The sequence below is a fragment of the Mytilus californianus genome, unplaced genomic scaffold (genome assembly GCF_021869535.1).
Source record: "Mytilus californianus isolate M0D057914Y unplaced genomic scaffold, xbMytCali1.0.p SCAF_11, whole genome shotgun sequence".
Classification (NCBI taxonomy): domain Eukaryota; kingdom Metazoa; phylum Mollusca; class Bivalvia; order Mytilida; family Mytilidae; genus Mytilus; species Mytilus californianus.
The window spans coordinates 4,539,065-4,566,457 of NW_026262593.1; the positions used below are offsets into that span (position 1 = coordinate 4,539,065).

At 32.9% G+C, this 27,393-nt stretch overlaps 2 protein-coding genes across 2 annotated transcripts in view; both read left to right on the forward strand.

Annotated features, from left to right (window-relative positions):
* Nucleotides 1-565: 565 nt before the first annotated feature.
* LOC127720758 (netrin receptor UNC5B-a-like) lies at nt 566-2,373 on the forward strand. Its single transcript, XM_052227511.1, has 5 exons — nt 566-644; nt 922-1,035; nt 1,402-1,572; nt 1,948-2,118; nt 2,351-2,373. Exons 1-5 carry the CDS (start codon nt 566-568, stop codon nt 2,371-2,373), a joined length of 558 nt encoding a protein of 185 aa, XP_052083471.1.
* A 144-nt stretch (nt 2,374-2,517) lies between these two features.
* Nucleotides 2,518-27,393, forward strand: part of LOC127719407 (SCO-spondin-like) — a 30,078-nt gene continuing 5,202 nt past the window's right edge. The window contains exons 1-28 of the mRNA XM_052225510.1: nt 2,518-2,674; nt 3,024-3,194; nt 3,594-3,764; nt 8,305-8,475; nt 11,635-11,805; nt 12,193-12,363; nt 12,757-12,927; nt 13,315-13,485; nt 13,873-14,043; nt 14,982-15,152; nt 15,529-15,699; nt 16,146-16,316; nt 16,694-16,864; nt 17,200-17,370; nt 17,756-17,926; nt 18,373-18,543; nt 18,920-19,090; nt 19,425-19,595; nt 19,931-20,101; nt 20,487-20,657; nt 21,104-21,274; nt 21,651-21,821; nt 22,156-22,326; nt 22,690-22,860; nt 23,212-23,382; nt 25,752-25,928; nt 26,421-26,597; nt 26,990-27,004. Of these exons, the coding sequence (XP_052081470.1) occupies nt 16,289-16,316; nt 16,694-16,864; nt 17,200-17,370; nt 17,756-17,926; nt 18,373-18,543; nt 18,920-19,090; nt 19,425-19,595; nt 19,931-20,101; nt 20,487-20,657; nt 21,104-21,274; nt 21,651-21,821; nt 22,156-22,326; nt 22,690-22,860; nt 23,212-23,382; nt 25,752-25,928; nt 26,421-26,597; nt 26,990-27,004 (2,620 nt within the window). The 5' untranslated portion in view covers nt 2,518-2,674; nt 3,024-3,194; nt 3,594-3,764; ... (7 more) ...; nt 15,529-15,699; nt 16,146-16,288. The remainder of the gene's footprint in view (nt 2,675-3,023; nt 3,195-3,593; nt 3,765-8,304; nt 8,476-11,634; nt 11,806-12,192; nt 12,364-12,756; nt 12,928-13,314; nt 13,486-13,872; nt 14,044-14,981; nt 15,153-15,528; nt 15,700-16,145; nt 16,317-16,693; nt 16,865-17,199; nt 17,371-17,755; nt 17,927-18,372; nt 18,544-18,919; nt 19,091-19,424; nt 19,596-19,930; nt 20,102-20,486; nt 20,658-21,103; nt 21,275-21,650; nt 21,822-22,155; nt 22,327-22,689; nt 22,861-23,211; nt 23,383-25,751; nt 25,929-26,420; nt 26,598-26,989; nt 27,005-27,393) is intronic.

Below are 27,393 nucleotides of genomic sequence, written 5' to 3' on the forward strand. Positions count from 1 at the left end.
TCGGAACTCAAACGGAAATTACGTCATTCATCACGATGGGAACGCAATCAACGTTTATTGTTCATTCGAAAGTAACTTTGGCTACACGTACATCTCTAAGGAGACATATGATACAGAACTAGACATTAGCTTGTTGTATACCACTCGAGATTTTGCCAAAATTCGCCTTAGACATAGCAATGGCGAACAGCGAGAAGTTATCGTAGAAAACTTGTCTACATTCCAAAGCTTGTCGACTTTATATTTTGGCTACAACAATCATACATCGTATCAGGGACCAGAAAGCCGGAACGCAGCTTTACAACCGTACTTATTCCTCGGCTTTTTACCTGAGAGTTTAGTGAGAAACAAAAAAACACAAGGGTACCGCGCAGCTGGAACGGACTTCACTTTCAAAAATTGTGATGCCAATCCGAACAGTTATATCACATTTTATTATAATCCAAACAATACATCACCTGGAAGGCTGGGTTATACAAATGACTTCATGAAGGGGTGGATGGTTAACTCTGAAGTATTGCCAATGAACAACTATATGGATACTGATTTCTACTTTGACTGGGAAATGCACATGGGTGGATGTGGTGGATTCATGACGTCACATTATATGTCAAACAGCAGAGCGTCACTTGGATTACCGTTTAGTATGTATATTTGTTTTTATGATATACTATTTAGTAACTTTGATTTTGTTTAATACTATTTGTGAATGTGAACCTTTAAAGTTAAATATTGAACAAATAATGATATCAAATGTATATAAAAAACGAAGTAAAAATTATAAAACGCATTTGTACTGAAAGCCACTGTAATAAGCGTTTCATTATTAAATCTATTATTCCAGTTTTTGAATTGCAAATTAGCGACTTTTAACGATACGAGTAGTATCACAGTATCAATAATTATTGTTTTATTGTCCAGGCATACAACTATGTGACGGTGTTAATTGTCAAAATGGTGGAAGTTGTGATTCATCCGGGTCATCAGCCTGTTGTAGATGTACCGGGAATTACTTCGGTGACAGATGTGAAAATCGTAAGAAATAATATGTTAACGTTCATCTTATGTATAGATAAGACATACTAAAATACAGCCAAATGTTTATTCTTTGGCAGCATGCGTATTTTACAATGTCGTTTCAGTGTATAGTTACAAATAAGTTCACCAGAATCAGCTAAGGAGAATGACAGCCTTCCCATACAATTATAATCATTTGTGATGCTGATTACCCGCCAATATAAAATTGCTGTTTCAAAGACCAATTGTGTGACATTTATGTTTTTGATTTAGGTTTTCTTCATAGCATTATGTACTCAATATAAAAAAAAAAAAAAACGTTTACAAAATACATGTAAACCTAAAAATACGAATACAATGTATTAAAGATATATTTATCTAAAGTTGATGGAGGATGGACAGAATGGACAGTCTGGAGTGATTGTCCAGAAACTTGCAGCGATGAGGACCTTATTAGGACTAGATCCTGCACAAATCCTTCTCCAGAAAATACCGGAACAGTTTGCCAAGGACACACCTCGGAAACAATTTCATGTTCTACAGCAAAATGCCCAGGTAAGATATCCATAGCACAGAGGTGTTGTTCAAGAAAATATTTTTTTTAGTATGGACAAGCTTAATATTGTATCATAGATCAAACTAATTCGTATTTCAATGGATATTTTATAGTGTGTCTTTTTGTGTTGTAATGTTACACTACTGTTTCAGGTTAGGGTGAAGGTATGCAATTGTTAAAACGTTTAAATTCGCTGCATTTGTATTCATCTGTCCTAAGTCAGGAGCATGTTGTTCTGTGGTTGTCGTTTGATGGTGTGGTTCAAAAGTGTTTTTCATATAGATTAGACCGATGGTTTTCCTGTTTTAATCATTTCACATTAGTCATTTTGGGGCCCTTTAAATATATATATATATATATATATTCTACTTAAGTTAATGGTGGGTGGACAGAATGGTCAGTCTGGAGTGATTGTCCAGAAACTTGCAGTGATGAGGAACTTATTAGGACTAGATCCTGTACAAATCCTTCTCCAGAAAATAACGGAACAGTTTGTCAAGGAAGCACCACGGAAACAATTTCATGTTACACTGCAAAATGTCCAGGTAAGAAATACATAAAACGGAGTGTATGTTTAAGTAAAAAGTAACCAATAAGGACACCCTTAAAGCAAATAGACTTGTTATTTTAACAAATATGAAAATTACATTTACGACTGCTAACTTGACAGAATCCCGTTGTTATCACAAATTAAAAAAAGAAATTTCAATTTCATGTATAAAAAAAAATAATTGTTTTGGCATACAATTTGTAAAAATGATATAACATATACCACAGCTATTGCACGAAACACTCAATAAAGTACTCATCAGCAGGCGTGCTTAAGGACGATACTTTGTGAGTTCCATGACACTGTTTATCGGGAGTTAGTCGTTTCCATTTCAACCTTAAACATAGAAATATAACTTATGGATATATTTTCTATTTAAGTGAATGGTGGATGGACCGAATGGTCAGTCTGGAGCGATTGTCCAGAAACTTGCAGTGATGAGGACCTTATCAGGACTAGATCCTGCACAAATCCTTCTCCTGAAAATAACGGAACAGTTTGCCAAGGAAACACATCGGAAACAATTTCATGTTACACTGCAAATTGCCCAGGTAAGAAATACATAAAAAAGAGTGCTTGTTTAATTCAATAGTTATATGTAACGACAAGCTAATGCAAAAAGAGAGTTTTTTGTAACAAATTTCGAAATTCAAAACATGTTGTAAAATCATATTCACGACAGATAGATTTAAAACTCCCTCAGTAATTACAAGTTCTAAAATATTTTTGTCAGTTTTATATTGAAATAAAAGTAATTCTTTTGGTATCACGGTTTTGAATTAAGAATTTCATAAAATGAAAGATTGTGAGCTATATGTCACTGGTTCATCGGGAGTAAATCGTTTCAATTGCAACCTTAAGAATATAAAAACAACTTATTTGATATATTTTCTACTTAAGTTAATGGTGGATGGACAGAATGGTCAGTCTGGAGTGATTGTCCAGATACCTGCAGTGATGAGGACCTTATTAGGACTAGATCCTGTACAAGTCCTTCTCCAGAAAATAACGGAACAGTTTGTCAAGGAAACACTTCGGAAACAATTTCATGTGATACTGCAAAATGCCCAGGTATGATATTAATAAACCTAATTTTTGTTTAATAAAATAATTATTAGTAAGTACAAGCGTTATGCAAAAACAGAGTTTTAACGAAGTTTCAACAAAAAATATGTTGCAAACTAACATTCACGACTGCTAGGTTTACACAATCTCCCAGTAATTACAAATTGAAAATAATTTTCAATTTCATTTATAAATAGAAGTCATTCTTTATTTATCAAATTTGTAAATATGAGATTACATATACCACAGCTTTTGTGTTGCACACTAGACAAAGTACATGTCACCAGGCGTGCTTAAAGACGATACGTTTTTAGCTTTTTGTCACTGGTCTATCGAGAGTTAGTCATTATAATTGCATCATTAAATATATAAATAGAACTTATGAAATATATTTTTCTATTTAAGTTAATGGAGGATGGACCGAATGGTCAGTCTGGAGTGATTGTCCAGATACTTGCAGTGATGAAGACCTTATTAGGACTAGATCCTGTACAAATCCTTCTCCAGAAAATAACGGAACAGTTTGTCAAGGACACACCTCGGAAACAATTTCATGTACTACAGCAAAATGCCCAGGTTAGATATCCATAACACAGAGGTGTTGTTTAAGAAATAGTTTGTTTAGTATGGACAAGCGTAAGGGCATACGATATAGTTACAGGGGAGGTAATGACGTTGCTAACGTAAAATGTTATTTTCGCGACGTCAAACTGTGACATATCGGGAAAAGATGCATTTTTCGACTGATTTTTATCATTCAAACTGATTTAACTTTTAAACGAGTTCATGGGCACCTCTTTTTTAAAATGACATTCGGTTTGATTACATATGAAGATTATTTGTACCAATTTTCTTGAAAAAGTCAATAATGCAATTTTTTAAAATTTGATAAATATACAGCAAAAAATGACGTTTTTTTCTACATTTATGAACATTTGATAAATTTTAGTAATTCTAAACAAAAAATTTCATAAATTTATAAAATACTTAAAAAAAAGAGAAATTATTAATAATTTAACAAAAAACAGCTTGTGTTTATCTCTTAAAACACTAAAGTTATGCATTTCTGTCGGAAGGAAAAATACGTCCACAAATCCGAATTTTGAGCAAATATCTGAAATTTCGACCTCATTTTACTCAAAAAGTAGCACACGAAGGTACATTTTTTATTACATATTTGATTTAAGCAGGTAAAAAATAGCCTATTTGCAAATTTTCATCAAAATTTCATTATGGGATCAAAACTGTATCGTATGCCCTTAAAATTGTATCATACATCAAACTTATTCGTATTTCAATGGATATTTTATAGTGTGTCTTTTTGTGTTGTAATGTTACACTACTGTTTCAGGTTAGGATGAAGGGTGGCCTTGTTAAAATTTTTAAATAGCTGCATGAGTATGCATCTGTCCTAAGTATGGGGCATGTTGTTCTGTGGTTGTCGTTTGATGGTGTGGTTCAAAAGTGTTTCTCAATTCTCGTTTTTCATATAAATTAGACCGTTGGTTTTCCTGCTTTAATTATTTCACACTAGTCATTTTGGGGCCCTCAACAGTGTGATGGTCGGTGTGAGCCAAGGCTCTGTGTTAAAAGACGTAATTTTACTTATAATTGTTAACTTTTTATACATTGTGACTTAAATGGAGAGTTGTCTCATTGGCACTCATACCACATCTTCTTACTAGTATTTATATTAATATCAGAAAGGTATCACAGTATAGAAATATGATTTTTTATTACTTTTATAGACAGAAGTTATGCTTTTGTTATAAAGGTAGCACAATTACGATTTTGTGTTCAGCAGCTTTTGTATTAAACATTATTTAAGAACGCATCTACAGGCGTACGAAGAGACAAAAGTTTTGTGAGCTAAATGCCACAGGTTCATAGGGAGCAAATCGTTAAACTGCAAATGGTAATTATTAGATATATTTTGTACTTAAGTCAATGGTGGTTGGACAGAATGGTCAGTCTGGAGTGATTGTCCAGATACTTGCGGTGATGAGGACCTTATTAGGACTAGATCCTGTACAAATCCTTCTCCAGAAAATAACGGAACAGTTTGTCAAGGAAGCACCACGGAAACAATTTCATGTTACACTGCAAAATGTCCAGGTAAGAAATACATAAAACGGAGTGTATGTTTAAGTAAAAAGTTACCAATAAGGACACCCTTAAAGCAAATAGACTTGTTATTTTAACAAATATGAAAATTACATTTACGACTGCTAACTTGACAGAATCCCGTTGTTATCACAAATTAAAAAAAGAAATTTCAATTTCATGTATAAAAAAAAAATAATTGTTTTGGCATACAATTTGTAAAAATGATATAACATATACCACAGCTATTGCACGAAACACTCAATAAAGTACTCATCAGCAGGCGTGCTTAAGGACGATACTTTGTGAGTTCCATGACACTGTTTATCGGGAGTTAGTCGTTTCCATTTCAACCTTAAACATAGAAATATAACTTATGGATATATTTTCTATTTAAGTGAATGGTGGATGGACCGAATGGTCAGTCTGGAGCGATTGTCCAGAAACTTGCAGTGATGAGGACCTTATCAGGACTAGATCCTGCACAAATCCTTCTCCTGAAAATAACGGAACAGTTTGCCAAGGAAACACATCGGAAACAATTTCATGTTACACTGCAAATTGCCCAGGTAAGAAATACATAAAAAAGAGTGCTTGTTTAATTCAATAGTTATATGTAACGACAAGCTAATGCAAAAAGAGAGTTTTTTGTAACAAATTTCGAAATTCAAAACATGTTGTAAAATCATATTCACGACAGATAGATTTAAAACTCCCTCAGTAATTACAAGTTCTAAAATATTTTTGTCAGTTTTATATTGAAATAAAAGTAATTCTTTTGGTATCACGGTTTTGAATTAAGAATTTCATAAAATGAAAGATTGTGAGCTATATGTCACTGGTTCATCAGGAGTAAATCGTTTCAATTGCAACCTTAAGAATATAAAAACAACTTATTTGATATATTTTCTACTTAAGTTAATGGTGGATGGACAGAATGGTCAGTCTGGAGTGATTGTCCAGATACCTGCAGTGATGAGGACCTTATTAGGACTAGATCCTGTACAAGTCCTTCTCCAGAAAATAACGGAACAGTTTGTCAAGGAAACACTTCGGAAACAATTTCATGTGATACTGCAAAATGCCCAGGTATGATATTAATAAACCTAATTTTTGTTTAATAAGATAATTATTAGTAAGTACAAGCGTTATGCAAAAACAGAGTTTTAACGAAGTTTCAACAAAAAATATGTTGCAAACTAACATTCACGACTGCTAGGTTTACACAATCTCCCAGTAATTACAAATTGAAAATAATTTTCAATTTCATTTATAAATAGAAGTCATTCTTTATTTATCAAATTTGTAAATATGAGATTACATATACCACAGCTTTTGTTTTGCACACTAGATAAAGTACATGTCACCAGGCGTGCTTAAAGACGATACGTTTTTAGCTTTTTGTCACTGGTCTATCGAGAGTTAGTCATTAAATATATAAATAGAACTTATGAAATATATTTTTCTATTTAAGTTAATGGAGGATGGACCGAATGGTCAGTCTGGAGAGATTGTCCAGATACTTGCAGTGATGAAGACCTTATTAGGACTAGATCCTGTACAAATCCTTCTCCAGAAAATAACGGAACAGTTTGTCAAGGACACACCTCGGAAACAATTTCATGTACTACAGCAAAATGCCCAGGTTAGATATCCATAACACAGAGGTGTTGTTTAAGAAATAGTTTGTTTAGTATGGACAAGCGTAAGGGCATACGATATAGTTACAGGGGAGGTAATGACGTTGCTAACGTAAAATGTTATTTTCGCGACGTCAAACTGTGACATATCGGGAAAAGATGCATTTTTCGACTGATTTTTATCATTCAAACTGATTTAACTTTTAAACGAGTTCATGGGCACCCCTTTTTTAAAATGACATTCGGTTTGATTACATATGAAGATTATTTGTACCAATTTTCTTGAAAAAGTCAATAATGCAATTTTTTAAAATTTGATAAATATACAGCAAAAAATGACGTTTTTTTCTACATTTATGAACATTTGATAAATTTTAGTAATTCTAAACAAAAAATTTCATAAATTTATAAAATACTTAAAAAAAAGAGAAATTATTAATAATTTAACAAAAAACAGCTTGTGTTTATCTCTTAAAACACTAAAGTTATGCATTTCTGTCGGAAGGAAAAATACGTCCACAAATCCGAATTTTGAGCAAATATCTGAAATTTCGACCTCATTTTACTCAAAAAGTAGCACACGAAGGTACATTTTTTATTACATATTTGATTTAAGCAGGTAAAAAATAGCCTAATTGTAAATTTTCATCAAAATTTCATTATGGGATCAAAACTGTATCGTATGCCCTTAAAATTGTATCATACATCAAACTTAATCGTATTTCAATGGATATTTTATAGTGTGTCTTTTTGTGTTGTAATGTTACACTACTGTTTCAGGTTAGGATGAAGGGTGGCCTTGTTAAAATTTTTAAATAGCTGCATGAGTATGCATCTGTCCTAAGTATGGGGCATGTTGTTCTGTGGTTGTCGTTTGATGGTGTGGTTCAAAAGTGTTTCTCAATTCTCGTTTTTCATATAAATTAGACCGTTGGTTTTCCTGCTTTAATTATTTCACACTAGTCATTTTGGGGCCCTCAACAGTGTGATGGTCGGTGTGAGCCAAGGCTCTGTGTTAAAAGACGTAATTTTACTTATAATTGTTAACTTTTTATACATTGTGACTTAAATGGAGAGTTGTCTCATTGGCACTCATACCACATCTTCTTACTAGTATTTATATAAATATCAGAAAGGTATCACAGTATAGAAATATGATTTTTTATTACTTTTATAGACAGAAGTTATGCTTTTGTTATAAAGGTAGCACAATTACGATTTTGTGTTCAGCAGCTTTTGTATTAAACATTATTTAAGAACGCATCTACAGGCGTACGAAGAGACAAAAGTTTTGTGAGCTAAATGCCACAGGTTCATAGGGAGCAAATCGTTAAACTGCAAATGGTAATTATTAGATATATTTTGTACTTAAGTCAATGGTGGTTGGACAGAATGGTCAGTCTGGAGTGATTGTCCAGATACTTGCGGTGATGAGGACCTTATTAGGACTAGATCCTGTACAAATCCTTCTCCGGAAAATAACGGAACAGTTTGTCATGGAAGCAACACGGAAACAATTTCATGTTACACTGCAAAATGTCCAGGTAAAAAATACATAAAACGGAGTGTATGTTTAAGTAAATAGTTACCAATAAGGACAACCACCAAGCAAACAGACTTGTTTTTTCAACAAATATGAAAATTACATTTACGACTGCTAACTTGACAGAATCCCGTTGTTATCACAAATTAAAAAAAGAAATTTCAATTTCATGTATAAAAAAAAGTAATTGTTTTGGCATACAGGTTGTAAAACTGATATTACATATACCACAGCTGTTGCACCAAACACTAAAAAAAAGTACTCATCAGCAGGCGTGCTTAAAGACGATACTGTGTGAGTTCCATGCCACTGTTTTATCTGGAGTTAGTCGTTTCAATTTCAACCTTAAAAATAGAAATATAACTTATTGGATATATTTTCTATTTAAGTGAATGGTGGATGGACCGAATGGTCAGTCTGGAGTGATTGTCCAGAAACTTGCAGTGATGAGGACCTTATTAGGACTAGATCCTGTACAAATCCTTCACCAAAAAATAACGGAACAGTTTGCCAAGGAAACATCTCGGAAACAATTTCATGTTCTACAGCAAAATGTCCAGGTAAGAAATACATAAAACGGAGTGTATGTTTAAGTAAATAGTTACCAATAAGGACAACCTGAAAAGAAATAGACTTGTTTTTTTAACAAATATGAAAATTACATTTACGACTGCTAACTTGACAGAATCTCGTTGTTATCACAAATTAAAAAAAGAAATTTCAATTTCATGTATAACAAAATAATTGTTTTGGCATAAAGGTTGTAAAAATGATATTACCTATACCTCAGCTATTGCACGAAACACTCCATAAAGTACTCATAGGCAGGCGTGCTTTAAGACAATACTTTGTGAGTTCCATGCCACTGTTTTATTTGGAGTTAGTCGTTCAATTTCAACCTTTAATATAGAAATATAACGTATTGGATATATTTTCTATTTAAGTGAATGGTGGATGGACCGAATGGTCAATCTGGAGTGATTGTCCAGATACTTGCAGTGATGAGGACCTTTTTAGGACTAGATCCTGTACAAATCCTTCTCCGGAAAATAACGGAACAGTTTGCCAAGGAAACACCTCGGAAACAATTTCATGTTCTACAGCAAAGTGTCCAGGTAAGAAATACATAAAACGGAGTGTATATTTGGGTAAATAGTTACCAATAAGGACAACCTTAAAGGAAATAGACTTGCTTTTTTAACAAATATGAAAATAACATTAACGACTGCTTACTTGACAGAATCCCGTTGTTATCACAAATCAGAAAAAAATATTTCAATTTCATGTATAACAAAAGTAATTGTTTTGGCATACAGGTTGTAAAAATGATATTACAAATATCACAGCTATTGCTCGAAACACTCAATAAAGTACTCATCAGCAGGCGTGCTTAAGACAATACTTTGTGAGTTCCATGTCACTGTCTTATTGGGAGTTAGTCGTTTCAATTTCAACCGTAAATATAGAAATATTACTTATTGGATATATTTTCTATTTAAGTTAATGGTGGTTGGACCGAATGGTCAGTCTGGAGTGATTGTCCAGAAACTTGCAGTGATGAGGACCTTATTAGGACTAGATCCTGTACAAATCCTTCTCCGGAAAATAACGGAACAGTTTGCCAAGGAAACACCTCGGAAACAATTTCATGTTCTACAGCAAAATGTCCAGGTAAGAAATACATAAAACGGAGTGTATGTTTAAGTAAATAGTTACCAATAAGGACAACCTTAAAAGAAATAGACTTGGTTTTTTAACAAATATGAAAATTACATTTACGACTGCTAACTTGACAGAATCTCGTTGTTATCACAAATTAAAAAAAGAAATTTCAATTTCATGTATAACAAAATAATTGTTTTGGCATAAAGGTTGTAAAAATGGTATAACCTATACCTCAGCTATTGCACGAAACACTCCATAAAGTACTCATAGGCAGGCATTCTTGAAGACAATACTTTGTGAGTTCCATGCCAATGTTTTATTTGGAGTTAGTCGTTCAATTTCAACCTTAAAAATAGAAATATTACGTATTGGATATATTTTCTATTTAAGTGAATGGTGGATGGACCGAATGGTCAGTCTGGAGTGATTGTCCAGATACTTGCAGTGATGAGGACCTTATTAGGACTAGATCCTGTACAAATCCTTCTCCGGAAAATAACGGAACAGTTTGCCAAGGAATCAACTCGGAAACAATTTCATGTTCTACAGCAAAATGTCCAGGTAAGAAATACATAAAACGGAGTGTATATTTAAGTAAATAGTTACCAATAAGCACAACCTTAAAGGAAATAGACTTGTTTTTTTTAACAAATATGAAAATTACATTTACGACTGCTAACTTGACAGAATCCCGTTGTTATCACAAATCAAAAAAAGAAATTTCAATTTCATGTATAACAAAAGTAATTGTTTTGGCATACAGGTTGTAAAAATGATATTACATATACCACAGCTTTTGCACGAAACACTCCATAAAGTACTCATAGGCAGGCGTGTTTTAAGACAACACTTTGTGAGTTCCATTCCACTGTTTTAACTGGAGTTAGTCGTTTCAATTTCAACCTTAAAAATAGAAATATAACATATTGGATATATTTTCTATTTTAGTGAATGGTGGATGGACCGAATGGTCAGTCTGGAGTGATTGTCCAGAAACTTGCAGTGATGAGGACCTTATTAGGACTAGATCCTGTACAAATCCTTCTCCAGAAAATAACGGAACAGTTTGCCAAGGAAACACCTCGGAAACAATTTCATGTTCTACAGCAAAATGTCCAGGTAAGAAATACATAAAACGGAGTGTATGTTTAAGTAAATAGTTACCAATAAGGACAACCTTAAAGGAAATAGACTTGTTTTTTTTTTAAATATGAAAATTACATTTACGACTGCTTACTTGACAGAATCCCGTTGTTATCACAAATTAAAAAAAGAAATTTCAATTTCATGTATAAAAAAAGTAATTGTTTTGGCATAAAGGTTGTAAAAATGATATTACATATACCACAGCTTTTGCACGAAACACTCCATAAAGTACTCATAGGCAGGCGTGCTTATAGACAATACTTTGTGAGTTCCATTATTTGGAGTTAGTCGTTTCAATTTCAACCTTAAAAATAGAAATATAACGTATTGGATATATTTTCTATTTAAGTGAATGGTGGATGGACCGAATGGTCAGTCTGGAGTGATTGTCCAGATACTTGCAGTGATGAGGACCTTTTTAGGACTAGATCCTGTACAAATCCTTCTCCGGAAAATAACGGAACAGTTTGCCAAGGAATCAACTCGGAAACAATTTCATGTTCTACAGCAAAATGTCCAGGTAAGAAATACATAAAATGGAGTGTATATTTAAGTAAATAGTTACCAATAAGGACAAACTTAAAGGAAATAGACTTGTTTTTTTTTAACAAATATGAAAATTACATTTACGACTGCTAACTTGACAGAATCCTGTTGTTATCACAAAGCAAAAAAAAAAAATTTCAATTGCATGTATAACAAAATAATTGTTTTGGCATACAGGTTGTAAAAATGATATTACCTATACCACAGCTATTGCACGAAACACTCCATAAAGTACTCATAGGCAGGCATTCTTGAAGACAATACTTTGTGAGTTCCATTCCACTGTTTTATTTGGAGTTGGTCGTTCAATTGCAACCTTAAAAATAGAAATATAACGTATTGGATATATTTTCTATTTAAGTGAATGGTGGATGGACCGAATGGTCAGTCTGGAGTGATTGTCCAGAAACTTGCAGTGATGAGGACCTTATTAGGACTAGATCCTGTACAAATCCTTCTCCGGAAAATAACGGAACAGTTTGCCAAGGAAACACCTCGGAAACAATTTCATGTTCTACAGCAAAATGTCCAGGTAAGAAATACATAAAACGGAGTGTATGTTTATGTAAATAGTTACGAATAAGGTCAACCTGAAAGGAAATAGACTTTTTTTAAACAAATATGAAAATAACATTTACGACTGCTTACTTGACAGAATCCCGTTGTTATCACAAATCAAAAAAAATAAAAATTTCAATTTCATGTATAATAAAATAGTTTGTTTTGGCATACATGTTGTAAAAATGATATAACAAATACCACAGCTATTGCACGAAACACTCCATAAAGTACTCATAGGCAGGCGTGCTTTAAGACAATACTTTGTGAGTTCCATGCCACTGTTTTATTGGGAGTTAGTCGTTTCAATTTCAACCGTAAATATAGAAATATAACTTATTGGATACTAGCATATTTTCTATTTAAGTTAATGGTGGATGGACCGAATGGTCAGTCTGGAGTGATTGTCCAGAAACTTGCAGTAATGAGGACCTTATTAGGACTAGATCCTGTACAAATCCTTCTCCGGAAAATAACGGAACAGTTTGCCAAGGAATCAACTCGGAAACAATTTCATGTTCTACAGCAAAATGTCCAGGTGAGAAATACATAAAACGGAGTATATATTTAAGTAAATAGTTACCAATAAGGACAACCTTAAAGGAAATTGACTTGTTTTTTGAACTAATATAAAAATTACATTTACGACTGCTTACTTGACAGAAACACCGTTGTTATCACAAATAAAAAAAATAAATTTCAATTTCATGTATAACAAAAGTAATTGTTTTGGCATACAGGTTGTAAAAATGATATTACATATACCACAGCTTTTGCACGAAACACTCAATACAGTACTCATAGGCAGGCATTCTTAAAGACAATACTTCGTGAGTTCCATGCCACTGTTTTATCTGGAGTTAGTCGTTTCAATTTCCACCTTAAAAATAGAAATATAACGTATTGGATATATTTTCTATTTAAGTTAATGGTGGATGGACCGAATGGTCAGTCTGGAGTGATTGTCCAGATACTTGTAGTGATGAGGACCTTATTAGGACTAGATCCTGTACAAATCCTTCTCCGGAAAATAACGGAACAGTTTGCCAAGGAAACACCTCGGAAATAGTTTCATGTTCTACAGCAAAATGTCCAGGTAAGAAATACATAAAACGGAGTGTATGTTTAAGTGAATAGTTACCAATAAGGACAACCTTAAAGGAAATAGACTTGTTTTTTTTTTTAAATATGAAAATTACATTTACGACTGCTAACTAGACAGAATCCCGTTGTTATCACAAATTAAAAAAAGAAATTTCAATTTCATGTATAAAAAAAGTAATTGTTTTGGCATACAGGTTGTAAAAATGTTATTACATATACCACACCTATTGCACGAAACACTCAATAAAGTACTCATCAGCAGGCGTGCTTAAAGACAATACTTTGTGAGTTCCATGTCACTGTTTTATTGGGAGTTAGTCGTTTCAATTTCAACCGTAAATATAGAAATATAACTTATTGGATATATTTTCTATTTAAGTTAATGGTGGATGGACCGAATGGTCAGTCTGGAGTGATTGTCCAGAAACTTGCAGTGATGAGGACCTCATTAGGACTAGATCCTGTACAAACCCTTCTCCGGAAAATAACGGAACAGTTTGCCAAGGAAACACCTCGGAAACAATTTCATGTTCTACAGCAGAATGTCCAGGTAAGAAATACATAAAACGGAGTGTATGTTCAAGTAAATAGTTACCAATAAGGACAACCTTAAAGGAAATAGACTTGTTTTTTTAACAAATAATAAAATTACACTTACGACTGCTTACTTGACAGAATCCCGTTGTTATCACAAATTAAAAAAAGAAATTTCAATTTCATGTATAACAAACGTAATTGTTTTGGCACACAGGTTGTAAAAATGATATTACATATACCACAGCTTTTGCACGAAACACTCCATAAAGTACTCATAGGCAGGCGTGCTTAAAGACAATACTTTGTGAGTTCCATGATTTGGAGTTAGTCGTTTCAATTGCAACCTTAAAAATAGAAATATAACGTATTGGATATATTTTCTATTTAAGTGAATGGTGGATGGAGCGAATGGTCAGTCTGGAGTGATTGTCCAGATACTTGCAGTGATGAGGACCTTGTTAGGACTAGATCCTGTACAAATCCTTCTCCGAAAACTAACGGAACAGTTTGCCAAGGAATCACCTCTGAAACAATTTCATGTTCTACAGCAAAATGTCCAGGTAAGAAATACATAAAACGGAGTATATATTCAAGTAAATAGTTACCAATAAGGACAACATTATAGGAAAACGACTTGTTTTTTTAACAAATAATAAAATTACATTTACGACTGCTAACTTGACAGAAAAAAATCCCGTTGTTATCACAAATTAAAAAAAGAAATTTCAATTTCATGTATAAAAAAAGTAATTGTTTTGGCATACAGGTCGTAAAAATGATATTACCTATACCACACCTATTGCACGAAACACTCAATAAAGTATTCATCAGCAGGCGTGCTTAAAGACAATACTTTGTGAGTTCCATGTCACTGTTTTATTGGGAGTTAGTCGTTTCAATTTCAACCGTAAATATAGAAATATAACGTATTGGATATATTTTCTATTTAAGTTAATGGTGGATGGACCGAATGGTCTGTCTGGAGTGATTGTCCAGAAACTTGCAGTGATGAGGACCTCATTAGGACTAGATCCTGTACAAACCCTTCTCCGGAAAATAACGGAACAGTTTGCCAAGGAAACACCTCGGAAACAATTTCATGTTCTACAGCAGAATGTCCAGGTAAGAAATACATAAAACGGAGTGTATGTTCAAGTAAATAGTTACCAATAAGGACAACCTTAAAGGAAATAGACTTGTTTTTTTAACAAATAATAAAATTACACTTACGACTGCTTACTTGACAGAATCCCTTTGTTATCACAAATTAAAAAAAGAAATTTCAATTTCATGTATAACAAACGTAATTGTTTTGGCACACAGGTTGTAAAAATGATATTACATATACCACAGCTTTTGCACGAAACACTCCATAAAGTACTCATAGGCAGGCGTGCTTAAAGACAATACTTTGTGAGTTCCATGATTTGGAGTTAGTCGTTTCAATTGCAACCTTAAAAATAGAAATATAACTTATTAGATATATTTTCTATTTAAGTGAATGGTGGATGGACCGAATGGTCAGTCTGGAGTGATTGTCCAGATACTTGCAGTGATGAGGACCTTATTAGGACTAGATCCTGCACAAATCCTTCTCCAGAAAATAACGGAACAGTTTGCCAAGGAAACACATCGGAAACAATTTCATGTTACACTGCAAAATGTCCAGGTAAGAAATACATCAAACGTAGTGCTTGTTTAGTTAAATAGTTATTATTAAGAAAAAGCTTAATACATTAAGAGATTTTTCAACAAATATGAAATTCAAAGCATGTTGTAAAATCACATTCACAAAGGGATAAAAAACTGATTCTTGATACTTTTAATGACCAATTAGGGTTAATTAAAGTTTTCAAGGTGATGTACGCATTTAGATAATATAGCATATATTGGAGTGAAAAATAAGAATCACATATATTCAAAATTGAGAAAGAGGTATTCGATCGATTCGAGACTTTTCTCCTATGTATGCTACAACAGTCCGCAATCGAAACCTCATAGAAAGATTAAAAATCTAAGATGGATAAACATAAAAATGATTGTTGTATGAAAAGTTGCGTTTGATGGCAATATACTGTACAATCTAACAAAGATATATTGTAATTTTTTAAACAGTGAATGGAGGATGGACAACTTGGACATCATGGACAAGCTGTCTGGAAACGTGTAATGGTGAAACTTTAAATCGTACCAGATCCTGCTCAAATCCAGCCTCTGAAAACAATGGGACAGAATGTCAAGGAAATGATATAGAGTTCATGTCGTGTCAAACAGCACAATGTCCAGGTATATAGTCAAACTATTTTTCTTTCAGTTTCACCCATATAAAATTAGGAATTTGGTAAGATTTTCATTAAATCAAGAATTAAATATATATAAACAATGAGGATATGAACAACTTTAAAGGATTTGACAGCTTTTCATAATTAACAAAATGCATACCGTTCATGAATTGTATAAAAAGTCGCTTGCATTTATTGAAATATACAACTTTTCAAAATGAGCAAAACGCTTACCGTTCAGTGGTCAAGACAAAACCTGTCCGCAATCAAAAATGTTTACGATGGACATACATGAATGTGATCGTTATATGACTGGATTAATTGAAGTAAGACAGAGAGTAACGATCTAATAAAGGCATGTTGATATTTATTTTCCAATAGTAAATGGAGGATGGTCAACTTGGACATTATGGACAAGCTGCCCGGAAACGTGCGATGATGAAACTTTAAATCGTACCAGATCATGCTCAAATCCGGCTTCTGAGAACAATGGAACAGATTGTCAGGGAAATTATATAGAGTTCATGTCTTGTCAAGCAGCACAATGTCCAGGTATATAACCACATTATTCTCCTAATAGTTTAACTTATTTAACAACTAGTAATTGTAGTATATTTGTAAATGAGGATATAAACAACTTTATTGAATTATACAAACTTTTATAATGAACAAAACACATACCGTATCACATACTGTTAACGGTCTCTGCATAAAAAAAGTGAAGTTAACTGGTCAAGTAAGAATTGCTGCAATCACAGTTAGGTAGAAAAGATAGTAGTAAGTTAGATGAACATAAATGAATTTGGTTTTAATATGACTGATTAAAATTGGGTCAGGCAAAACATTGAACAATCTAACAAAGACATGTTGATATTTATTTTAAACAGTGAATGGAGGATGGACAACTTGGACATCATGGACAAGCTGTCCGGAAACGTGCAATGGTGAAACTTTAAATCGTACCAGATCCTGTTCAAAACCAGCATCTGAAAACAATGGGACAGAATGTCAAGGAAATGATATAGAGTTCATTTCATGTCAAACAGCACAATGTCCAGGTAAGAAATACATAAAACCAGGTATATGTTTAAGTAAATAGTTACCAATAAGGACAACCTTAAAGGAAATAGACTTGTTCTTTTAACAAATGTGAAAATTACATTTACAACTGCTAACTTGACAGAATCCCGTTGTTATCACAAATTAAAAAAAGAAATTTCAATTTCATGTATAACAAAAGTAATTGTTTGACATACAGTTTGAAAAAATGATATTACATATACCACAGCTTTTGCACGAAACACTCAATAAAGTACTCATAGGCAGGCGTGCTTAAAGACGTTACTTTGTGAGTTCCATGCCATTGTTTTATCTGGAGTTAGTCGTTTCAATTCCAACCTTAAAAATAGAAATATAACTTATTGTATATATTTTCTATTTAAGTTAATGGTGGATGGACCGAATGGTCTGTCTGGAGTGATTGTCCAAAAACTTGCACGGATGAGGACCTTATTAGGACTAGATCCTGCACAAATCCTTCTCCAGAAAATAACGGAACAGTTTGCCAAGGAAACACATCGGAAACAATTTCATGTTACACTGCAAAATGTCCAGGTAAGAAATACATCAAACGTATTGCTTGTTTAGTTAAATAGTTATTATTAAGAAAAAGCTTAATACATTAAGAGATTTTTCAACAAATATGAAATTCAAAGCATGTTGTAAAATCACATTCACAAAGGGATAAAAAACTGATTCTTGATACTTTTAATGACCAATTAGGGTTAATTAAAGTTTTCAATGTGATGTACGCATTTAGATAATATAGCATATATTGGAGTAAAAAATAAGAATCACATATATTCAAAATTGAGAAAAAGGTATTCGATCGATTCGCGACTTTTCTCCTATGTATGCTACAACAGTCCGCAATCGAAACCTCATAGAAAGATTAAAAATCTAAGATGGATAAACATAAATATGATTGTTGTATGAAAAGTTGAGTTTGATGGCAATATACTGTACAATGTAACAAAGATATATTGTAATTTTTTTAACAGTGAATGGAGGGTGGACAACTTGGACATCATGGACAAGCTGTCCGGAAACGTGCAATGGTGAAACTTTAAATCGTACCAGATCCTGCTCAAATCCAGCCTCTGAAAACAATGGGACAGAATGTCAAGGAAATGATATAGAGTTCATGTCGTGTCAAACAGCACAATGTCCAGGTATATAGTCAAACTATTTTTCTTTCAGTTTCACCCATATAAAATTAGGAATTTGGTAAGATTTTCATTAAATCAAGAATTAAATATATATAAACAATGAGGATATGAACAACTTTAAAGGATTTGACAGCCTTTCATAATTAACAAAATGCATACCGTTCATGAATTGTATAAAAGTCGCTTGCATTTATTGAAATATACAACTTTTCATAATGAGCAAAACGCTTACCGTTCAGTGGTCAAGAAAAAACCTGTCCGCAATCAAAAATGTTTACGATGGACTTACATGAATGTGATCGTTATGTGACTGGGTTAATTGAAGTTAGACAGAGAGTTACGATCTAATAAAGGCATGTTGATATTTATTTTCCAATAGTAAATGGAGGATGGTCAACTTGGACATCATGGACAAGCTGCCCGGAAACGTGCGATGATGAAACTTTAAATCGTACCAGATCATGCTCAAATCCGGCTTCTGAGAACAATGGAACAGATTGTCAGGGAAATTATATAGAGTTCATGTCTTGTCAAGCAGCACAATGTCCAGGTATATAACCACATTATTCTCCTCTTAGTTAAACTTATTTAACAACTAGGAATTGTAGTATATTTGTAATTGAGGATATAAACAACTTTATTGAATTATACAAACTTTTATAATAAACAAAACACATACCGTATCACGTACTGTTAACGGCCTCTGCATAACAAAAGTGAAGTTAATTGGTCAAGTAAGAACTGTCCGTCATCACAACTTGATAGAAAAGATGATAAAAACTAAGGTGGACAAACATGAATGTGATTGATACATGACTAATTCAATATGAGTGAGACAAGACATTAAACATTATTAAAATTATATTGAAATTATTTATAAACAGTGAATGGAGGATGGACAACTTGGACATCATGGACAAGCTGTCCGGAAACGTGTAACGATGAAACCTTAAATCGTACCAGATCATGCTCAAATCCGGCTTCTGAGAACAATGGAACAGATTGTCAGGGAAATTATATAGAGTTCATGTCTTGTCAAGCAGCACAATGTCCAGGTATATAACCATATTATTCTCCTAATAGTTTAACTTATTTAACAACTAGTAATTGTAGTTTATTTGTAAATGAGGATATAAACAACTTTATTGAATTATACAAACTTTTATAATGAACAAAACACATACCGTATCACATACTGTATACGGTCTCTGCATAACAAAAGTGAAGTTAACTGTTCAAGTAAGAATTGCTGCAATCACAGTTAGGTAGAAAAGATAGTAGTAAGTTAGATGAACATAAATGAATTTGGTTTTAATATGACTGATTAAAATTGGGTCAGGCAAAACATTGAACAATCTAACAAAGACATGTTGATATTTATTTTAAACAGTGAATGGAGGATGGACAACTTGGACATCATGGACAAGCTGTCCGGAAACGTGCAATGGTGAAACTTTAAATCGTACCAGATCATGTTCAAAACCAGCATCTGAAAACAATGGGACAGAATGTCAAGGAAATGATATAGAGTTCATGTCATGTCAAACAGCACAATGTCCAGGTAAGAAATACATAAAACCGAGTATATGTTTAAGTAAATAGTTACCAATAAGGACAACCTTAAAGGAAATAGACTTGTTCTTTTAACAAATGTGAAAATTACATTTACAACTGCTAACTTGACAGAATCCCGTTGTTATCACAAATTAAAAAAAGAAATTTCAATTTCATGTATAACAAAAGTAATTGTTTGGCATACAGTTTGAAAAAATGATATTACATATACCACAGCTTTTGCACGAAACACTCAATAAAGTACTCATAGGCAGGCGTGCTTAAAGACGATACTTTGTGAGTTCCATGCCATTGTTTTATCTGGAGTTAGTCGTTTCAATTTCAACCTTAAAAATAGAAATATAACTTATTGTATATATTTTCTATTTAAGTTAATGGTGGATGGACCGGATGGTCTGTCTGGAGTGATTGTCCAGAAACTTGCACTGATGAGGACCTTATTAGGACTAGATCCTGCACAAATCCTTCTCCAGAAAATAACGGAACAGTTTGCCAAGGAAACACATCGGAAACAATTTCATGTTACACTGCAAAATGTCCAGGTAAGAAATACATCAAACGTATTGCTTGTTTAGTTAAATAGTTATTATTAAGAAAAAGCTTAATACATTAAGAGATTTTTCAACAAATATGAAATTCAAAGCATGTTGTAAAATCACATTCACAAAGGGATAAAAAACTGATTCTTGATACTTTTAATGACCAATTAGGGTTAATTAAAGTTTTCAATGTGATGTACGCATTTAGATAATATAGCATATATTGGAGTAAAAAATAAGAATCACATATATTCAAAATTGAGAAAAAGGTATTCGATCGATTCGAGACTTTTCTCCTATGTATGCTACAACAGTCCGCAATCGAAACCTCATAGAAAGATTAAAAATCTAAGATGGATAAACATAAATATGATTGTTGTATGAAAAGTTGAGTTTGATGGCAATATACTGTACAATGTAACAAAGATATATTGTAATTTTTTTAACAGTGAATGGAGGGTGGACAACTTGGACATCATGGACAAGCTGTCCGGAAACGTGCAATGGTGAAACTTTAAATCGTACCAGATCCTGCTCAAATCCAGCCTCTGAAAACAATGGGACAGAATGTCAAGGAAATGATATAGAGTTCATGTCGTGTCAAACAGCACAATGTCCAGGTATATAGTCAAACTATTTTTCTTTCAGGTCCACCCATATAAAATTAGGAATTTGGTAAGATTTTCATTAAATCAAGAATTAAATATATATAAACAATGAGGATATGAACAACTTTAAAGGATTTGACAGCCTTTCAAAATTAACAAAATGCATACCGTTCATGAATTGTATAAAAGTCGCTTGCATTTATTGAAATATACAACTTTTCATAATGAGCAAAACGCTTACCGTTCAGTGGTCAAGAAAAAACCTGTCCGCAATCAAAAATGTTTACGATGGACTTACATGAATGTGATCGTTATGTGACTGGGTTAATTGAAGTTAGACAGAGAGTTAGGATCTAATAAAGGCATGTTGATATTTATTTTCCAATAGTAAATGGAGGATGGTCAACTTGGACATCATGGACAAGCTGCCCGGAAACGTGCGATGATGAAACTTTAAATCGTACCAGATCATGCTCAAATCCGGCTTCTGAGAACAATGGAACAGATTGTCAGGGAAATTATATAGAGTTCATGTCTTGTCAAGCAGCACAATGTCCAGGTATATAACCACATTATTCTCCTCTTAGTTTAACCTATTTAACAACTAGGAATTGTAGTATATTTGTAATTGAGGATATAAACAACTTTATTGAATTATACAAACTTTTATAATGAACAAAACACATACCGTATCACGTACTGTTAACGGCCTCTGCATAACAAAAGTGAAGTTAATTGGTCAAGTAAGAACTGTCCGTCATCACAACTTGATAGAAAAGATGATAAAAACTAAGGTGGACAAACATGAATGTGATTGATACATGACTAATTCAGTATGAGTGAGACAAGACATTAAACATTATTAAAATTATATTGAAATTATTTATATACAGTGAATGGAGGATGGACAACTTGGACATCATGGACAAGCTGTCCGGAAACGTGTAACGATGAAACCTTAAATCGTACCAGATCATGCTCAAATCCAGCCTCTGTAAACAATGGGACAGATTGCCAGGAAAATGATATAGAGTTTATGTCTTGTCAAGCAGCACAATGTCCAGGTATGTTACCAAGTTATTTCCCTTTTAGTTTAACTTATATACCAAGTACAAATTGTGGTATCTTGGTCAATAAAAGAAGAACTCATTTTAGTGAAAGAATGAGGATATAAAAACATTATTGGTTGATACAACCTTTCATAATGAGCAAAATGCATACCGTATCACAAACTGTAAGCGGCCTTCGCATAACAAAAGTGAAGTTAACTGGTCAAGTCAGAATTGCTGCAATCACAGTTAGGTAGAAAAGATAGTAGTAAGTAAGATGAACATAAATGAATTTGGTTTTAATATGACTGATTAAAATTGGGTCAGGCAAAACATTGAACAATCTAACAAAGACATGTTGATATTTATTTTAAACAGTGAATGGAGGATGGACAACTTGGACATCATGGACAAGCTGTCCGGAAACGTGCAATGGTGAAACCTTAAGTCGTACCAGATCCTGCTCAAACCCAGAGTCTGAAAACAATGGGACAGATTGCCAGGGAAATGATATAGAGTATATTTCTTGTCAAGCAGCACAATGTCCAGGTAACTAGCCAAACTATTTTTCATTTAGTTTAATCTATATAACAACTAGGAATTGTGGTATATTTGTCAATGATACAAAAAACTAATTATAGTGAAAGAATGAGGATATGAACAACTTTATTGAATTATACAACCTTTCATAATGAGCAAAACACTTACCGTTCATAAATTGTAAAAATCCGCTTGCTTTACTAGAATTAAGTTCAGTGGTCAGGTAAAAACTGTCCGCCATCAAACTTGATAGATTTACGATGAACATAAATGAATGTAATTGTTATATGACTGGGTCAATTGAAGTTAGACAGAGTGTTACAATCTAACAAAGGCATGTTGATATTTATTTTCCAATAGTGAATGGACAATGGTCAACTTGGACATCATGGACAAGTTGTCCGGAAACTTGTAATGATGAATATCTAAATCGTACCAGATCATGCTCAAATCCGGCTTCTGAGAACAATGGAACCGAATGCCAAGGAAATGATATAGAGTTCAAGTCATGTCAAACAGCACAATGTCCAGGTAAATTACCAATTTATTTTACTATTAGTTTCAGTTATATAAGAAATCTGAATTGTGGTATAAATGTCAATGACGGAAAATCTCAATACAGAGAAAGTATGCAAACGTAAACAAATTCATCACGTTATATAACCTTGCAAAATGAGCAAAACTTATATCATATAATAAACTGTTTTATTAAAGTGGGACATTTAATGACTTGATTAGAAAAAAGTGATTCGGAGAGGAAAAATACACTCATGGGACAAGATTAGGATAAGAAGGAAAATACGCTTATAGGATGAAATTTGGAAAAAAAGGAAAAATGCACTCATGGGATAAAATTCCGGTAAAAAGGAAAAATACACTCATGGGATAAGATTAGGATAAGGAAAAATACACTCATGGAATAAAATTCGGATACGAAGGAGAAATATATTCATGGGATAAGATTCGGATAAGGAAAAAAACCACTAATGGGATAAGATTCGGATAGCAAAGAAAATACACTAATAGGAAAGGATTCCGATAAAAAGGGAAAATACACTCATCAGATAAGACTAAGATAAGGAAAAATGCATCTAAGGGATAGAAAGTGGGTAAAAAGGAAAAATACATTGATGGGATAAGATTCGGATAAAAAGAAAACAAAACGCACTCATGGGATAAGATTCAGATAAGGAAAGATACATTCATGGGATAAGATTCGGATACAAAGAAAAAAACGCATTCATTGGATAAGAATCGGATAAGGAAAAATACACTCATGGGATAAAAAATCGGATACGAAGGAGAAATACATTTATGGACTAAGATTCGGAAAATGAAAAATAAATTAATCGGATAAGATTCGGATAAAAAGGAAAAATATACACACATGGGATAAGATTCGGATAATGAAAAATACACTAATGGGATAGGATTTGGATAAGAAGGAAAACAATCATTCATGGAGAAAGATTCGGATAAGGAAAACTGCACTCTTGGGATGAGATTCGAATAAAAAGGAAAAATTCACTCATGGGATAAGATTCGAATAAGATTGCACTTCTCAAATCTAAAGCTATATACAAAAACAAATAAATAAAAATTTTTTATACATATAAAGATAAATATTAAAAAAACGAGTAATAATTTAACAGTTTGATCATCATATTTTCTGATTGTTTTGGTTTACTGAGTTAAGCATTGTTTTTCTACACGAAAATACGATTGCAAGATATAAATAATTTAAACACATGTATAATGCAACATTGAGATTCAAAAACATTCTTAATATTAAAAATATAAATGGTTAAATTGAATTAAAAATTGAAAAATTGAAAAAAGTAGCAACCAATCTTCAAACTTCTATAATGTATCTTTACGACTGCTACTTACGATCCTTTACGAAAGGTTATTTAGCTAATATGCAATCAATTCCATCTTACTATCCTTTACGATAGATAATTTAGCTAATATGCAATCAATTCCATCTTACTATCCTTTACGATAGATAATTTAGCTAATCTGCAATCAATTCCATCTTACGATCCTTTACGATAGATAATTTAGCTAATCTGCAATCAATTCCATCTTGCGATCCTTTACGATAGATAATTTAGCTAATCTGCAATCAATTCCATCTTACGATCCTTTACGATAGATATTTTAGCTAATCTGCAATCAATTCCATCTTACGATCCTTTACGATAGATATTTTAGCTAATCTGCAATCAATTCCATCTTACGATCCTTTACGATAGATATTTTAGCTAATCTGCAATCAATTCCATCTTACGATTCTTTACGATAGATAATTTAGCTAATCTTCAATCAATTCCATCTTACGATTCTTTACGATAGAAAGTTTAGCTAATCTTCAATCAATTCCATCTTACGATCCTTTACGATAGATAATTTAGCTAATCTGCAATCAATTCCATCTTACGATCGTTTATGATAGATAATTTAGCTAATCTGCGAACAATTCCATCTTACGATCCTTTGCGATAGATAATTTAGCTAATCTGCAATTAATTCCATCTTACGATTCTTTACGATAGAAAGTTTAGCTAATCTTCAATCAATTCCATCTTACGATCCTTTACGATAGAAAGTTTAGCTAATCTACAATCAATGCCATCGTCATGCCTAATATATTATGTACTGTGTTACAACTCTAGATGCTACCGACGAGGAAAGGTAACACTAGGCCACCGAAAGCTGAATTGTTAGTTCTGTCTAGGTGGCTGCGTGGTCTAGAGCACTTAAAACAGTGCAGGCGGTGTTGTCTTGATTTCCCAATAGCATGAGTTCGAATCCCAGCGAGGGAAGAACAAAATGTTTTATTTAAATCAATTGTGTATATAGTTATATAATATATTGTTACATCTGATCATTTTATTAAGTGAATGGAAACTGGACATCATGGTCATCTTGGAGTGATTGTCCTGACAACTGCGACGGAGAGATTTTGTCGAGAAGGAGAAATTGTACAAACCCTATGCCACAAAATGGCGGGAAATACTGCATTGGAAATGAAACAGACACGGCCTCATGTGAAGCCCTTGGATGTCCATGCATAGGTAAAGAACAATTTATTAGTAGGAAATCGATTAATTAGTTCTGTATGAAGACATTGTGGCAACTAATACTGATTTGTAAGTTAAGGGATATTTCTATTTGTGCTATATAATTGACATGATAATGATTAAAAGGGATGATAATTGTAATTTCATAATTATATGAGGCAACGCGTTTCTTTTCAAACCAAAAACTAACAAGGAACCTGTAGTTCAGTGGTTGTCGATGGTTCTTGTCTTTCATTTTTGTTTTTCCTAAAATTGTATTTTTAGGCTGTTGAAATCTCAATTGCATTGCTTCTTATTTTTCATGTCGGGGCCTTTTATGGCCGACTATGCGTTATGGGTTTTTTCATTGTTAAAGGTCGTACGGTTGCCCCAATAATTATCTAACTCCACTTTATTTGAACTATTTGGTGGAAAGTTGTCTCATTGGCAATCACACAAATTCTCCCTATTTTCAAACAAATTATCAAACATATTTTTACATAACAGTTGATGGAGGATGGTCATCGTGGTCATCCTGGAGTGCTTGTCCATACAGCTGTCACGGACACGTATTGTTAAGGGAGAGAACTTGTACAAACCCTGTACCGACAAATGGCGGGACATATTGCACTGGGAATGATACAGACACGACCTCGTGTGAATCTCAAGGATGTCCATGCAAAGGTAAAAAATGATTTGTAGAAAATTACTAAATTATAATCACTTTTTCTTTCTTTATGTATACGTCGTATCAACCAATACTGATTTGTTGGGAATGGATAGCTTCTAGTTCTTTTCGTGTTAAAATTGCTGCAATAATGGTTAAAAAAGATGTAGAAAATGGTCAAGCAGATGACAAAATGTTTTTTCCGGATTCAGATTTTCCCCATACCTTATAGTGTTAAATTTTAGAAATAAATAATTTGATTGATAGCGTCAAAAAAACTAGAAAAAATGTTATGAAGTTAAATGGTTGTTCCCTACGTAAGAACTGTTATAACAAGACAACCACTAATCGGAAGTATAATCAAAGCTCTTTTTTGCAACTATTTGATGTTTATATTCATATATTTCAGGCTATATTAACTTGGGTATGTATAACTTTAATTTTTAAGATATACAAATGTTTGTGAACTATAAAACTGTCACAGTGGTTAATGTGTCATACTTATATAAAAATATAAGAGATGTATGAAAAATAAACGGTACTTTAACTATTACATTAGGATTTTTATCGACTACTGAAAAACTTAAAACCACAGAATCAGAAAAAGTAATAGAGAGGCGAACGATACCAAAAACATATTCAAACTCATAAGTCGAAAAATAACCCGACAAACCGACACTGCATTGCAAACAAAAAAATAGTAACTAATTAAATCTGTTTACAAAATGACAAGTCGGCTTTTGAGAATTATCTTTTTATTTGTGAGACTGCAATACGGAGTAAATATAGACATATCTATGTAAGGTAGTATAA

Excerpts from the sequence above, each read along its gene's own strand:
- LOC127720758 (XM_052227511.1), top strand. The coding sequence starts at position 566 with ATGCACATGGGTGGATGTGGTGGATTCATGACGTCACATTATATGTCA. Across the intron at positions 645-921 it reads GTCACTTGGATTACCGTTTA|GCATACAACTATGTGACGGT; the intron begins GTATGTATATTT and ends TTTATTGTCCAG. Across the intron at positions 2,119-2,350 it reads TTACACTGCAAAATGTCCAG|CTATTGCACGAAACACTCAA; the intron begins GTAAGAAATACA and ends CATATACCACAG.